Source organism: Thermobia domestica, chromosome 7 (genome assembly GCF_964235325.1).
Source record: "Thermobia domestica chromosome 7, izTheDome1.hap1.1, whole genome shotgun sequence".
In the NCBI taxonomy this organism is placed as follows: domain Eukaryota; kingdom Metazoa; phylum Arthropoda; class Insecta; order Zygentoma; family Lepismatidae; genus Thermobia; species Thermobia domestica.
The window spans coordinates 250,100,976-250,117,591 of record NC_137460.1 but is presented as its reverse complement, the minus strand read 5'-3'; the positions used below and the strand labels follow the sequence as shown (position 1 = coordinate 250,117,591).

Genomic DNA, 16,616 nt, shown 5'->3' with positions numbered 1-16,616 from the left:
TAAGTACTTATGAGTAAAGAAATATTTCCATTGTGTGATATTGATTATGCGTTTCTGTTTTTCAGGTGGTATTTTGCCATGATCTCCATCTCAGGGGTGTTTGCAGTCACATTCTCTGTTGTATTTGCATACGTAGCAGATGTCACAGAAGAGCATGAGCGCAGTGCAGCTTACGGCTTGGTAAGTCGATAGATTTTAGCGTATAATTGAGTGAACTTCTGATATATTGTGTGGTGGCCATGTTGGAGTCTATACGTTGTAATAAAGTGGTGAAGACTGCTTGCATAATAATAGGTAGCTCGTTGAAAGGAACAAAAACTGGTTCAAAAAAGGGAGGAATCCTACTGACTCAAATCGTAATGCTTTAATTGCGTTATAACGCAGATTTAATGTGTGTCCCAAAAGGAAAATTAAAGACATCATGAAATTATATATGCGCTGGAGGGAATAGATAAAAATTCGAGTTATCGGGTTCTTCGAATAATCAAGGTTCTGCTTATCAAAGGTGGCCAAAACAAAAATTCGAGGTACCAAGGTTCCACGTTCCTAATGAAAAGTAAGTGTATAAGCTCTATAAACTATTTTATTTATTCAACCTCTAGAACTCGGAAGTTGTGAAAGATCCTTAAATTAAATAAGATGACTAGTTAAAATAAAATATTGTCCATGTGTTTTGGAAGGAAGGGGGAGGGGGCTTTCCTGTCTATGCATGAGTAAAACACAATTACAGTATACATTAGCAACAATGACAGTTACGTAAAAGCATAGAACTACGGTTTCGAGTTATCGAGGTTACGTCAAGATAAATTCGATTTATACAGGTAAACTTGGACTCGTAGAGGTTCGCAGATCCGAAAATTCGAGTTGCTGAAGCTTTTAAATTGATTATGAAACCCTTAAAATTCGACTTACCGAGGTTGTAATTTTTAAACATTCCACTTATAGAGGCTATTTTAACATTGAGTGATAAAGGGAGTGGAGAGTTCAAGGGAATCTGAAAAAATTCGAGTTAACTATATATATATATATATACCTAAGGATACGCAATTAATCCGTTACAGAACCCAGTTTAAGTTCCAATACAATATATTTTTCTTTTAGAATAGGACTTAAAATAATAGAAAAAGTGGACTAGTCCGTCTATAGGTCTCACTAACTCGAATTTTTAACATGATTTTAGCAGTATTAACAAATACAGTTGGATCTCGATAACTCGAATGTTTTCACATTCCGTTGAACTCTCCATGACATTCAGTGTTAAAATAACGTCTGTAAGTCTAATGTTTAAAAATTATAACCTCGATAAGTCGCATTTTAAGGGTTTCATAATCATATTTAAAAATCTCGGTAACTCGAATTTTTGTATCTGCAAACCTCTATAAGTCGAAGTTTACCTCTATAATTTGAATTTCTCTTGATATGACTTCGATAACTGAAAGCTATAACTATATGCTTTTACGTAGTTGTCATTACTCCTAGTTTTGTCATTATTGGTAATGTGTATTGTAGTTGAATTTTACTCATGTCTAGACAGGAAAGTCCTTACCCATCGAAAACAGTACATGTACGGTATTTTATTTTTACTTGTCATGTTATTTAGTGTAAAAGAACTTTCACAACTTCGAGCTCTAGAGGTTGGACGAATAAAACTTCGAGTTACAGACGTTAGTTATAGTCAATTTTCATGAGGAACGCGGAACCTCGATTTGTTGTTCTTGTTGTTGTAGCCACCTTGATTACTCGAAAAACTCAATAACTCGAACTGTTGTCCGTTCACTTCAGTTTTTAGTTATCGAGATAGCAATGTACTTGAATAAAATGAACTTTTTAAGACTCATGTCGTATACATTAAGCTAATATAAAACTCAAATCAGGCACAACAATATAAAATCAGCAGAGAAAATCACACGGGATATTTTCATTACAGCTTCTGATACCGAAGTGAACGACAAAGCTTATGGGTGGACCTAGCGCAGCAGGGACGTACGCAGAAACACGCACGGGAAACATGCTGTATGTTCGTATTCCGGAGCAAAATTTGGCCGAATTTGTTCGTATTCCACATTGTTCGACTTCTAGTGTGTTCCGATTTCGAGGCAATACTGTGTGAGAGTTTTGAAAATCGTTGTAGTTGTTCAATATACAGGATTTGATAAGTACTTCTATTATTATACTTACGTGTTATACAAACGGAAATAGCACATAATACAACTTTGGATTTGAAGTAAATTATAAAATAAATATATTCACTTCTCGCTTCACAAGAATGTTGTATAGATAAAATTAATGTGATACGGTTTAAAATAATTATATTTGTATTATTATATTACAAAACGTGTTCCTTTCTTTTAAATCCAAGTCTGTATTTCAGTTACTTTCCCATAACCACTCTACAACTACTTGTTCCTTGTGTTCTATTTTTAATTTTAAAATTATTTTTCTTAATTCAAGAAATATTGTTTACCGTAAAGAGAAAGAAAAGATACACACAAGTTACTTACAAAGGCCAAGTATGAGGTAAGTATTTCTACCATATGTATTCCTCAAAACGTAAATTATAATTGCATTTCTTTGACATTTCCTTGAAAGAAAGTAAGAAAAACGAAAACAAACTGCTTTTACAGCTTGTTATATTTGCATTCATTATGTTTTGGGTACTGCGTGTAGTGTGATTACAAACAAATTATTTTCTGCTACAATAAAATCATTACAAAAGTTTTTTTCGTTACTAAACTAAACCTCGTGTTTCTAGAACGCTTCCTTGACAAACACTCTTTAAATCCTGACTTTCTTTATGAGTACAGTGTTGCAAGCGCGCTGAAAAGGCTCCTTAGTCGTTATGGAATATGAACAGGCCAACAAAAAGAAAAATCTTGGACATTACGAAAGTTAAAGAAGAAGTATTTAAGAAGCTTCGAAATGTAGTGTTGAAAACAGATGAAGAAGATAAAATGGGCACAGAGAGTAAGAAACGAAGATGTTCCAACACGCGTAGGAGAGAATTAGACACTTTAGGCCAACATTCTTCTTAGGAAGGCCAATTGGATTGGACATATCTTGCGAAGAAATTTAGTTTCATAATTCCACTGTAAATTGAAGCGACATATAATGTAACCAATTCCCATCACCTAATCGAATCAAAAGCTTACACATACTGAAGAAGAATATTCGAGAAGGTATTCAAAATATTTACTACTTGCCAATCATTTGATTGTTACAGCAGCCTACAGATTTGTAAAGTACAGGTTCATGTAAGAACTACGTTAAAAAGAATGGTAGAAAAGCTGTTCTTTAGCTTTGTATGTAAACCCGAAATGTTGGTTTTTACGTAATGTAGACTAGTCACTAGTTTTCTTCTCTCCTTTAAAGTGAATTTCTGGTAAAGTCACCTCACCTGATGTGAAGAGCGTTAAGAGTGTTTATAAGGTGATTGTGCGGTTACCAGCAAGATTAAAAACTGTTAATTTTCTGCTCCTCTCTTTCCAGGTGTCTGCAACGTTTGCAGCTAGTTTGGTAATGTCTCCAGCGCTGGGAGCGTATATGTTGAAAATGTATAGTGATAATTTAGTGGTGGCGTTAGCTACAGCCATTGCAGTATTGGATGTATTCTTCATCCTGGTCGCGGTTCCCGAATCCTTACCAGAGAAGGTCCGACCCTCATCGTGGGGAGCGCCCATCTCCTGGGAGCAGGCGGATCCATTTGCAGTAAGGACTATTCTTCTTCATCTAACATTCTAGATACGCAATATTTTTAAATTTTGTGTAATAAATAGCACTGAGTTCTTTGAAACTGAGTACATTGGATGGTAAGTTTAACTAAGGTGTGCCTGAAACCCTATCTTTGTATTCTTAATCACTGGCGGATCTAGAAAGTAAAAACAAAGTGGGTCCAGTCTGGCCCTAGACTATGATAGGCATATCGGGAGTTTACCATAAACTATCAAATATATATAAATAACAGCTTCACCTATTTTTGACACTCAAAAAACTGGGAGACTTAGGCTCCCTGGCCTCTGGCTAGATCCAGCACTGTTCTTAATGAAGCCTTCTAAGGAGGTAATTCAGTGAAGTATTCATTTAATGCCCTATAATATAAAGGAGATAGATGATAAATGCATGTGAGTGGATGGTGAGGGAAGAATTTGTGGGATGAAGATAGTGGTAGCAAAGGAAATTGCCTTGAGAAAATCGATGGACAATATATTTTAGCTAAATTTAAATATTTCTGTTGCTGTTTATTGAAGCCTAACATCTTTTACGAGCACCAAGGCTATATGCGTCATGGACCTACAGTTTAAGGTGGGATTCAAGTTAGCGAAATGGGTTTCTGAGTTGTCCAACCGGAATCCCATGCACAGAGGCGCACACGCGCTAATCACTACCGCAGAAGGAAGGTCTATGGACCTATGGATATTTAATATAACCAAAAAATATAGTATCTCGCCAAAACATGGCATCTCCTTGAATACTAATCTCTTCTTATAGTGAATATTATACCGAATAATAACAAGCACCACTTCCAGTATATCCTCATTACATTTCAGTAATCCACAGGACTTGCTCTCTCTCTCTCTCTCTCTCAATCTCTCTCTCTCTCTCTCTCTCTCTCTCTCTCTATATATATATATATATATATATATATATATATATATATATATATATATATATATATATATATATATATATATATATATATATATCGCAGATACGAACATTATTGAGTTCCTGGATAACTATATGGTTACCGCTACTATCTTGGATGTTGGGAGAGCTGGGTTAGAATCGCGTTGGTAGCTTCATGTCCCATTCATATCCCATGTCAAACTGCAGATCCATGCGTCATATGGTCTGGATGCTGAAAGTGACCGCTTAACTCCAAAACAGCTAACAAATATTGTTACCTGCGTTATTCAATATATAAGTTTCCCTAGGCTGTAAAAGCTACATCTGTAGGTGAGTCCTTCCTCACCTCTCCACAGAATTCCCATTGAAATCCAGGCATTTATCTCACCGTTGCACAGTTTGTCCAAAACGTTTGAGAAAAAAAGAAAAAAGAATATTCTATTTAGCGCTTTCCTCACATTCCACTTAACTTCTCCATCCATTTCGAAACGTTGTCGATCCAATGCAGACTTTAATCCCGGAGAAAGGTAGAAGTAACTCGGCGCTAAGTTGATGCTGTACAGAGAGTGGGGTTGGATGTTACCGTCAGAGAAGAAACCAGATCGCTTGTGTCAAATTGCGTTTCCCAGAAGAAAGGTTCAGGTTCGACTTAAGAGACCTGGTCTCCCGTCAACTGATGATGAAGCGAAATGTGAGGAGAGTGCTAAATAGCCAGAGCTTTTTTTTTTTTTTTTTCTAAGGGTTTGAACAAATTGGTGCAACACTGAGATGAATGCCTGAATCTCAATGGGTATTACGTGGGGAGGTGAGGAAGAACCCAGCCACATATGTATGTATAGTTTACAAATGTATCTTAAAAAATAAAATGTTTACAGCTTAAGGAAACTTACATATTGAACTACCCACGTAATAGTAGACGTTTTACCAGCGGATGAATGAATATGACGTTATTTAAACTATTTTTTATGTTCATTTCAGTTCCGTGTGCGTGTTATACGAACGTAGCATAAGATGTGTTGTACGACGGTGCTAGTTATCCTTAGTACTTTTACTATCACCCAGTGATGAATGAATGAGCGTTTTACTTTTGCTTTCGCTGATATATATAATTTGGGATCCTCATAAATATTTAATGTTCCGACTATGCAACAGCGATCTTAATTTTAATCTAGTACCCATTTTCATGATCCTATGGCTTATATTCTAGAAATGCTAAATAGGGTAGTAGACTCAGACAGTTTACAGATATTGGCATTAATATCAAATGACTCCGCTTGGATACTATTATTCCCCCATCTAGTAGTTTCAGTATTAGATGAATGTTGCATTATCTGTTAGGATGAATAACATTCTAAAACTGATCTCAGCTGCTGTAGAAATAATATAAATTCCTATCTTGGGCTAAAACATTTAGTCATTGAAGAAAACTATTGGATTATTCAGCCATTTTGTATATTGGATATCAATGAAAACGTACAGCTTCCGTGAAGGAGCTTCCAAGCGAATCGGAAAAGTAGCAGGATTGAAAAATGCCAGTTTAACCCTAGACTCTAGAAAACTTTTCGGAGATACTTCATTTGATTTTTTTTTTTTTTTTTTAATCCATCAAATGCACATTTCGTGGAAATGCAGTGGTATAGAACTTTTTTTTTTTTTTTCAACTTAAATAATTTCCCTTATTTTTTTACAACAAAACAAATAAACGTTCTTCTTACGTTTAAAAACGAAGCAGTTGCTTTTTACAGTATACCTGGCAGGAACTCTGGAAAAGGAAGAAAAATAAAAGTATAAATGACTGCAATGGATATTTCTCGTCTTTGCTCATTATCGTGTTGAGATTCGAAACAGGACCTTGGATTGCAAGGTTTCCATAACTGTAAAATTAGAAATATTTTAAACCGTGCTGCAAACGAATTGCAATATTAATAAAAATAACAAACACTCTTTCCTTGTTTCATCTTAATAGTAAATCGTTTATGTCAAAGTTAACAACGTAACATTAATGTTAGGTTTACTCTGTTTGATTGCCTAGAAAATATTCATTTGGAATTTGAATCAGCAGCCATATCTCAGAGAACAGACAAAATGAAAAATTTATATTATTCATGTAGCTTACGAGAGGCAGAATATACGAAATGTGTTCAAAAAGTATCAAACCTTATTTTTTTCCCGCGTGAACCAATGAAGCGCGGGAGACATTCTTCATTGTAGATGTAGAGTGGACACTCATGAATAGTCGTGAATTTTTTCCTCTTTCGCAGAAAGCGTCATTCGCTGGCAGTTGGCCAACGATTGAAGACGTGTAGTGAGCGGTCGTTGGATTTCAGTCTTTTGTAAAATGATAGAAAAACTTGAACAGTGATATTGCATCAAATTTTGCTTAAAGCTTGGCGATACCCAAGCGGGAACCATTCAATTGGATCGGTACATTCAATTTTGAACGAGAATTTAGACATGAATAGAGTGTCCGCGAAATTTGATTCAGGCTTTCATCGCCAAACACAACATTTCCGTGTGGGCTTCAGGCTCCCTACTCACCCCAATGGCTTCTTTGGAGTTTTGGTTATATTCCAAGCCGAAAATGCCAGGAAATGGGATCCTATTTGAGTCAAGAGAAGAGATCATGCGGAGTGCACGGCACGATTGCTCACGGTCCTAAAAACTGCGTTTCAGAAGTGTTTTCAATAATAGTAGGAGCGCTGGGAGAAGTGCGTGCATTCCCAAGGAGACTACTTTGAAGAGGATTGGTTCGGATTTCCAAACCAATAAATGTATGTTTGCCAACCGAAGCTTCGATGCTTTTTGAACATACCTCGTAAATATAAGTGCATAACGATGGAAGTTCAGAGAAAGCAGGGAGAAACGGAAAGGTATAGGCATAACTCACGGCATGTGGAGTCTATTAAAAACATATACGTTGTCAGGAGAAACTAGATATTTCTAGTAGATGTTGCTAAGTAGGATCCAAGTAAATAACTAAATTTTGAATGCGTATGTACTTGACAGAAATATAAAGTAAATTTATTTTCTATTATCCCGATTTCCAACATAGTACTATCCCAAGTTTTTCAGGTAGTTCTAATGGGAAAAATATTCACCATAAAATATCACACATACTTTCAAAATATTGTATAATAGAAAACTTACCAGAACAGTATGGATTCTGAGCAGTGATAATAGTTAAACGAAAAGAAATGTTTCATATTCACCACAATGATTATGAAAATAAAATAAAAAAAATAGAAAAAAATTTTTAAAAAAAGTTTTCGGGAATGACGGTCCTTATAATCAGCTTACGTTTGTCTGAAAAAAGTTTTTTTTTAAAAAAAAAAGGAGGGGGGAGAAATAAGTGGAAAAGTTGAAGGAATGAAAAGGTAATTTCAAGCAACTGCACACGCTATGGCCAATGTTCTGTGACGTGAAGTTGTGTAGTTGCTTGCAATTACCTTTTCATTCCTTCAGTTTTCCCGCATTTTTAAAACTTTTATATATATATATATATATATATATATATATATATATATATATATATATATATATATATATATATATATATATATATATATATATACAAGAACTTTGATTCTTTAGACTGTGATCCTCGAAAATGTATTTTTAGGTTTCAGTAATTATTGCAATGAGTTTTTTTGTTTTTGTTTGTTTGTTTGCTGTTTGAGGAAACTTAACAATTTAAACTTTTTTTCTAAAGATTTAGATCGCAGTCTTTATTGCAGTTTGTTAGTCTGGTTGTTGTCACTTCCACTCATTTCTGCGTTTTAATTTTATTATTATTATTATTATTATTATTATTATTATTATTATTATTATTATTATTATTATTATTATTATTATTATTATTATTATTATTATTATTATTGGAGTAGTGTAAAGGGCTAGTCTGCGATTATAATATATGGTTTCTAAGAAACCAGTTATACTAAAAATGTTGTACGATATTCGGGCCAACATGGTGCTTCGTTGTAGTATGGTACATGTTACAGAAGTACAGTCCATAATAAAATTATATTTTATATCGATACTGTCTATAAACGTAGTACGACGGGTGATCAGAAAGTAAGGTTACAAAGCTTGCAGTGAAACGTGTATATATATATTATTTCATACAACCAATACAGCCAACATATAGTACATGCATTAGGTTATTTTTCGACATAGTCTCAATATCAGTTAAGGCACTTGTCCCATCGTAAGATGAGTTTAAAGATATCCTGCTGGTAAAAACGTAGTCCTTGCATGGAACCCGTTGGGAACAAACTTCCCGGTACTTCAAAATATTGTGCATAATGTAACGAATGTTTCCAAACGATATTCCCAATTCTGCCATCAGATGCCGTAACGTGATCCTCCTGTTGTCCTGAATCAGCTCCTCCACGCAAGCTGTGTTGGGCCGGCCACTGCGCTCCTCGTCTGTGACGTTTTCTTTATCAACCGTAAACTTTCTACATGCTGACGAGACATTACACTCTCTCTGTAAACCTCTAACAGCCGCCGGTGAATTTCAGCCGCGATTACATGTTTCGCCCACAGAAATCGAATAACTGAGCGGACTTTTTCGCGAGACCAGTTCTCCAAATTAGTCCCCATTTGTGTTTACCTACAACTAACGCCGTAGGTGGCGGACGGCTGAAATTCTGCACATTTACGAACTCCATGTATTAAAATTACCGCACATTCCTCTTTCCTCTATAACGGGCGAAACTCCAGAAATAAGGCTTCGTAACCTTAGTTTCTGGACCTCCCTCGTACATAATACAGTAAAAGCACAATTAAATTACACAGAGTAGCCCAAAAGTAGGTATACAGTCACGTACTGACGGCTCATGGCATTTTATATCATTTACTTATTGTTATCAATAAAGGTGTTGACTTAGTTTTTCCTTGTCTGTTCTTAATTTACTTTTACTTACACCTTAAGCTCGTAACAAACCAAAGCAAATAAACTCATTACCTTAATAAATGAAAATGCCATACTTGATCGATGCTGATCTGTATACCTACTTTTGGGCCACTCTGTAATGTACTGAAAGTTTGTAGGATTTCTTGTTTGGTAATGCTCTTCAATTACTAATTTGGAAAATGTTTCTTGCATTGAAGAATGTCGTATACTTCTTAAGTTTTTAGATACGTAGACTATTTTTGGCAGTATTTGATTATAGAAAGTTGATCTTCTAAGTATTTTACTTCAATGTGTTTCTTGTCCTCACTGTTCAGTAGTACATTTATGTTAGAATTAGTTGTTTTAGTTTTCATAATTTAAATATCATACCATAGTATGTTATAATACTTAAATAAAGCTTTTGACATGGTCTTATGTACGTGTATTATATGATAAATATAAGAGAACAATTATTTTTATTCTCCACAACTTTTCTGAAAGTGCTAACTCAATAATATTGAATATTTGTCAGAGTGCAGAAATAAATGACTGGACCGAGAATTGAACCCGATGTCTTCTTTACCGTGCCAGTGCGTTAACCCCAACGTTGCGCAGTCCCCTCCCCAATGAGCCATATAACTTCTGACTCTTGGGTTCGATACTGATCTGGAAGTTGTGGTATAGATTATCTGATTTGAGTGGCTGAGCACCAAAGTACAGGGTGGCCCAAAAGTAGGTATACACCCCTGCATTGATCAAGTATAACGTTCTAGGTAATAGGTTTATTTGTTTCGACTGTTCCGAGCTTAAGATATAAGTAAAAAAACATCAAAAACAAATAATAAAGAAACTAAGTCTAGCTGATCGATAACAATAATAAATTATATAAAAAGCGGTGAGCTGATCAGTACGGGACTGTATACCTACTTTTGGGCCACCCTGTATGTGAAACTAGATGTGTCACTAACATATGAGGTGACATGAAATATGTAGTTAACAAATATAGTAATTCTAGTTTTTTTAGTATGCATATTTAAGCACAGAAAAAAAACAACTTGCATCTGATACTATTGTAATACTGTTAAAACTTCACACTATCCTATACAGTGTATATAGTGAAAGAAGTTCGTGAGAAGTGAAACTATCTCATAACAAGACGAATCTGTCTATGGATATTATTTTCACACCTAAAGTGAAGGGAGATAGTTTAGTCCTTTAAGTACTAAATATTTATAGTGTTCATTGAGTACTCGGGGTGTTTTCTTCGTAACAAGACCAAACACTACATAATGTCTCAGTATTTTTTTTCCAGTTGGCGGTAGGAGTATTGGCGTCCATAGCCCCAGCGTGGGCCGAAATGGAGTTTTAACAGCATTACAATAGCATAACACTGGATTAAGGGGAGCTCTTTCCTATGTAGTTAACAAAGTTTCTGTACAACATATCCTTCAACATTTGTTTGTATTTAATGTGATTCTTTACATAAAAGTTTTATTTTAAAAACAGTTTACGTTCCTTTTATCGTGCAGTAACTCGACCGTTATACATTAATGTTAGTGCTGCCTTCTTAAGACTATAAAACACAATTAAAATAATTGCAATTTCATATTTATAGTTTTGCAATCCAGTTTTCATTCACTTTTGTCACAGATTATTTAATGCATGTTGTACAATTAAATTGAACTTTGGCTTTAATATATATAAACAATTATTGTTTTTGTAGTTAGAATCAGTTCATTTCCGAAACGTAAACAAATATAGTATTAATAATATATATAGCCAGTTCAGTCGTTACAAATCCAATTTCGTACTGCAAGGATTGAGATTATTTCAAAGTTGTAAGAATGTCATTCGAACTTTCTACTCATACTTACGTCGTAGTCTGTGTAATTGCATTCATAAGTAACACATTATCCCTATTGTCAATTGAATTGATTGTTTTTTACTTGGCTATATTTCCTAAATTGGGTATTAATTGTATTGCCTTGATACAGAATGATGCATACAAAGCATACCGTCTGATAATAAAACGCTAAAATATTTGAAAAGTCCCAGTCAAAAGGGGTCCTTAAGGCTTTGTTTTGGGCTACGAACGGAAAGTTCCGTTGATCTGTTAAAAATTAGGTCCCTTTTCTGCGCCGGGGCTATATGAGGCGTGGATCTACAGTTTGAAGCTGGAATCCGAACCGTCATAATGCGTTCGGATGCTCTTCCACCTGGAATTAAACCTGAACTTCCTGCACCAAAGGCACGCGCTCGCTAGCGACTATTTCAGCTGGGATACGGACAACACACTTGCGCAAACGCGGAACAAGGTTTTACATGCCGTCGGCGAAGAATTGTGGTGCGTGCTGGCGACACTATTGCCAAACTGCTGTTTCCACCTCCGCGTTGCAACTGTAACGTTGGCCCTTAAGGTGATCCTTAAGTTTCAGGAAGAGCCAAAAATCGGAGGGCGCAAGATCCGGACTATAGACAGGATGAGGCCCAACTCTTTGCCAGAAGATGGGGCATCTTTGAATTTTTTGGCGAAGGAGAGTACGTGTGGTGATACTCTATCGACTGACGCTTCGTTTCCGGGTCGTAATGTTATATCCAGGACTCGTCGCTGGCGATGAATGTTTCTGGGCGCACAATATTCCGCAGTCAGAAATTCAGTGACAGTCCATTGTTTCAACCTCATGTCACCACTGAATGACATGGATTGCTCCATTACTCTGGAACGAGAAGAGATAGGAAAGTGAAACAAGTGACATTATATAGCTTAAACATCAGTACATTAATGATAAACAGTTCAGAATTTTTGCAGTACTATTGACCAAGTAGTGGGCTTTGAGACATTACTTTCTGAATCACCCACTATAACACACATTAGCAAGGGTATCGACTTTCTGAATCGATACATTTTTCGAATGGTTCGTCACATTTTTTATACGTAAATTCGCTTTTAATTTTTCTTTTAAGGAAGTCAGTTCTATTAAGCGGTTGCCATGTGGATATCACATCTATTTCTGTACTGTATAGTAACAGTGAGATGTTATGGAAAGGGAGAACCCTTTTTAGGTAAATAAAATCTGAGCACATATCATAATCATAAAAACCACTAGCAGTATCGTAAGGTTTTCGTGCTCGTATAATACGCACTTACATAAGAAAATTAAAATACTTTCCCTCAGCGTATTAGAGCTTCTTTATACGCCAGTCATCTCAGTGTCTTACCTATACTCCACTGACATATTCCAGGTCACTTTGCAATTACTAAACGAGTTACTTCATTTTAATTAAATCTTCTAGTTTCTTCACAAAATTAATAAATTTGATTTCTCATAAAAGCTAAATACTGCCAGAACTATTTCACCAATATAAAAGACACCTATTAACAAATGATGAAATATGCAATTTTGGATAGTGTATGCGTGGCTTCCTTTAAACTGACAAGAACCACCATTCACATCTTCCGGAATTCGAGATAGGACGTATTGAAATTTAGCGTTTTCGCAGTTTTGGACAGCACTAGCTCTGAAACTATACACTTTTCGCCATAGGTCCATATGAACTTTTCCTCTTATTTTGATGTGAGGAATTACCTCTTACAGTTTGTCGGTATAGCTTAAAAATATTGTTATTCAAGGTTTTGTGATGATTCAAAATTACCAATCACTATATCGGTTGAATTCTTAAGAAGTGCAAATTCACTGGAAGAAGTTACTGATTCTTCCGTTACTCAAACTTTGTATAGAACATCAGCCTAGATATGACTTCTTAGAGCATTGCTTTTGAATTACCTTTGACACATGGAATAGTTTGAGATACGTACTTTTTTAAGCACTTCTGAAGCCATAACAGTAAAACGGAGTTCCAACGCACCAATATTAAGCAATATTGATGACTAGAGATTTTTTTTCGTCCCTATTTTTGTATCCTGCCACGTAATATGCTTCGTGTGCATGCAACTTACTTATAAAGTTTGTCTAAATTAATTCAAAAGCGGATGATACTTGTATTGAAGATTTTTCTATTATAAGCTTAAAATTGTGATTGTATTTCATTGCAGTCCCTGAGGAAGGTTGGAAAGGACCATACTATCCTTATGCTGTGTGTGACAGTGTTTCTCTCATATCTCCCAGAAGCTGGGCAGTATTCTTGTTTTTTCGTGTATCTAAAATTGGTGAGTATATGACATCATTAATTGTAAGATTTTTACTTTTTTTTTCCTTTTTCGTGGAGCGTCTCCGTTTTCTCCTAATGTAAACTAAATTACGTATAAGTAGCTTTAAGTATCAGATTGGTGCGAATGAAATGTCATTTGAGGGGAAACTACCTCAGGAACACCACATAGGGATGTACTAAGGTCACCCCTTTAATGTCACGAACACTCTACACGCTCAGCAAACAGGCTACGGTACTCACAGCCAGGAGATAGTGCGTCGCTGAACAGAATCGTATAAAAGTGCACCTTAGAGAACATACTAATGACTACTTTACGAATCCAAATAGGGACATCCTGCTTAGCGTACTCACTAACGCTCTCGTCTCTGGTGCGACCGGTCTCTGGTCCTACTTTCGGTTGGAACACTCGATCGAAAAACTGTAAAAGCTTTTTCAGGCTAATCATTCTGAGTGAGGATTTCCTGAGGTTCGTCATTTACACCAGGCAAATACCGAGATGGTACCTAACATATAGGTTCCAGGCAAGGTTTGAAAAAACCCGGGCTTTTTTCAAAAAGCCCAACCCATCTGGGCTCATATGGGTTTTTCGGGTTTAATAGGATTTTTTCGAAATATTTCAATAACTTTTGGGTAAAAGTGTTAAAATGTGATTTATATTTCAAAATTGTCATTGTCGCAACTTGCAACAATTTTCTACTTCCTGCTGTTTTGAAAAAAATGGCCGCCATTTTGAAATTTTACATTCGATCGCCGAGAAAATCCATACAGCAGATTTAGCATATCGCGTGCTTTCACCGTTAAAATTTCAACTTAAAAGACTGAAAATTGCGCTTCGTAGCGTGGATACTCGCTGTTTTGAAAAAATGACCGCTATTTTGATATTTTACGTTGGTATGCCGCCAAAATCTATACAGGAAATTTAGTGTGTCTCGTGCTTATACTCTGAAAATTTTAACTTTAAAAGGCCTAAAGTTGTACCCTGTAGTGTGTGTGGTAGAGGCAGACAAACGAGTTGAGTTTATTTTGTGTTTAATGCCCCTTTCAGCAGCGAGGCTATATGAGACGGGACCTACTGATTAACGTGGAATCCGAACCACATGAGCTCCCTCCAGGAAGCAAACCCGGGTCCCACGCCGGAGACGCGTACACTAACCACATAGCCATGAAGGAGCTCGGCAGACAAACGAACAATTGTAAATCAAGTCATCCAGTAGCCTGACTGACGTTCGCCAAATATGGATACCAAAAGGGGTCTATTAATTTAAAACAAAGATACAATTCATGTTGTATGAAATAAATAAACGTTTTAAAATGTCTTATATGAAATTAACATCTTCCAGCGTAAATAAACCTGCCATATTTTCTCCATGAGAATACGGGACACCTCATATCCCCCTCCCCCTTCCCTCAACTGTCCAACACAATGCTATGAACTGTAGTCTGGTTATGAACAAAAGTATAATAGGCCGTGGTGGCTCAGTGGTAGAGCGTTCACCTCTAGTGCATGGGGTTCCTAGTTCAATCCCAACTCGCGCCAAGTGGTCAAGTTCTATATGAGGAGCATTGGATTGTATAGTCCAGAGAACTAGACATTACGGGAATTAGAGAAGAAACATTTGGAGAGCTTCGAAATGTAACGTTGGAGGACGATGGAGAAGATAAAATGGACAGAGAGAATAAAAAACGAAAATATTTTAAAACTGATAGGAGAGAAGAGGACACTTTTAGCCAGCATCCTTCGTAGGAAGACCAATTGGATTGCATATATCTTGCAAAGAAATTGTCTAAACATCCGAGACAGAAAGTGTAGTTTATCCCTTTATGTAGATTTTACAACTACGACCAGCTCTTTATTATACTTGTAGGCTTATTCATAGTTAGTAAGTTTAAATTTAACTGAATCGTAAATCTTTGAATAAAACCGTTGGTATAGCCCCAATTCTTGTCGAAGCTACCTTCATCCAAATTTAACGCAGGCTTGTTCATTCTTATATAGTATAATTTAAACTCATTTGTTTGAGATTGTGAGGGGTTTATTATTGTCGTATGATGTGATCTTGCATCTCAAAATGCTGCATGTAGTAAATTAAACTTTTTATATTTAATGTGTGTGTTACGTTGTTTCAGGTAATGGGTTTCAGTGCGGAAGCTGTGGCGACCTTTATCGCTGTCGTAGGCATTTTGTCTGTGGTGGCTCAAACGGCTGTGCTAGGGCTTCTGATGAGGTCGCTTGGAAGTAAACATACCATTATGGTTGGACTCCTCTTCGAAATGCTTCAACTAATGTGGTATGGATTTGGTTCACAAACATGGTAAGTCATTTTCCGTTATTTAAAATTACTTAATAGATTGTCACGTTTCAGCTCTCACAAAACTTTTCCCCGTCAAGAAACGTGGATAATATTTTAAAGAAAGTTATCACATTCTATTACAGTAATGTATTGGGTATCTATTGCAAAGTGTCTAGTTTTCCTAAATTATACGGTAGATAGGCGTTTAAGAGATCAAAAAGCTGATAATATAAACATCACACACACACACATCAAAAGAGAGAAAAGAAGAAAACCAGTATTATTCTTATATTTATTGAAAGATAATTACTAGTCTTGATATTCTGGTCAATTGGCTGACTTCAAACACCATTTGTATGCATTTAGATTTGAAGTTACTCTTCGTACCAAATGGAAAGCCATGTCTTAATGAAGATTGATCGAAAAATGCTTTGTTGAAAGACAAACCATATCAATTATGTTCTGTTGTGAAAGAATCAATGCAGGGTTCCTGTGGACCTGAAGAATCTGGAAGAGTCAGGGAATTCAGTTTACTTGTGACTTAAAAAGTCCTGATATATGGAAATACTTACCAAAGTTTGCCAAGCCACGCTCAGGAATTGTATCATACTACTTACAGATTTTTGCACCTTAAT

General features: G+C 35.9%; 1 protein-coding gene across 3 annotated transcripts in view; it reads left to right on the top strand.

The window, feature by feature from the left end:
- LOC145690800 (solute carrier family 71 member 1) overlaps window positions 1–16,616 on the top strand; it is a 274,003-nt gene that overhangs the window by 202,961 nt on the left and 54,426 nt on the right. For all 3 annotated transcript variants that reach the window (XM_081766094.1, XM_081766092.1, XM_081766093.1), the window contains exons 5-8: window positions 66–180; window positions 3,487–3,705; window positions 13,575–13,688; window positions 15,818–16,002. In XM_081766094.1, coding sequence (XP_081622220.1) covers window positions 66–180; window positions 3,487–3,705; window positions 13,575–13,688; window positions 15,818–16,002 — 633 coding nt within the window. The remainder of the gene's footprint in view (window positions 1–65; window positions 181–3,486; window positions 3,706–13,574; window positions 13,689–15,817; window positions 16,003–16,616) is intronic.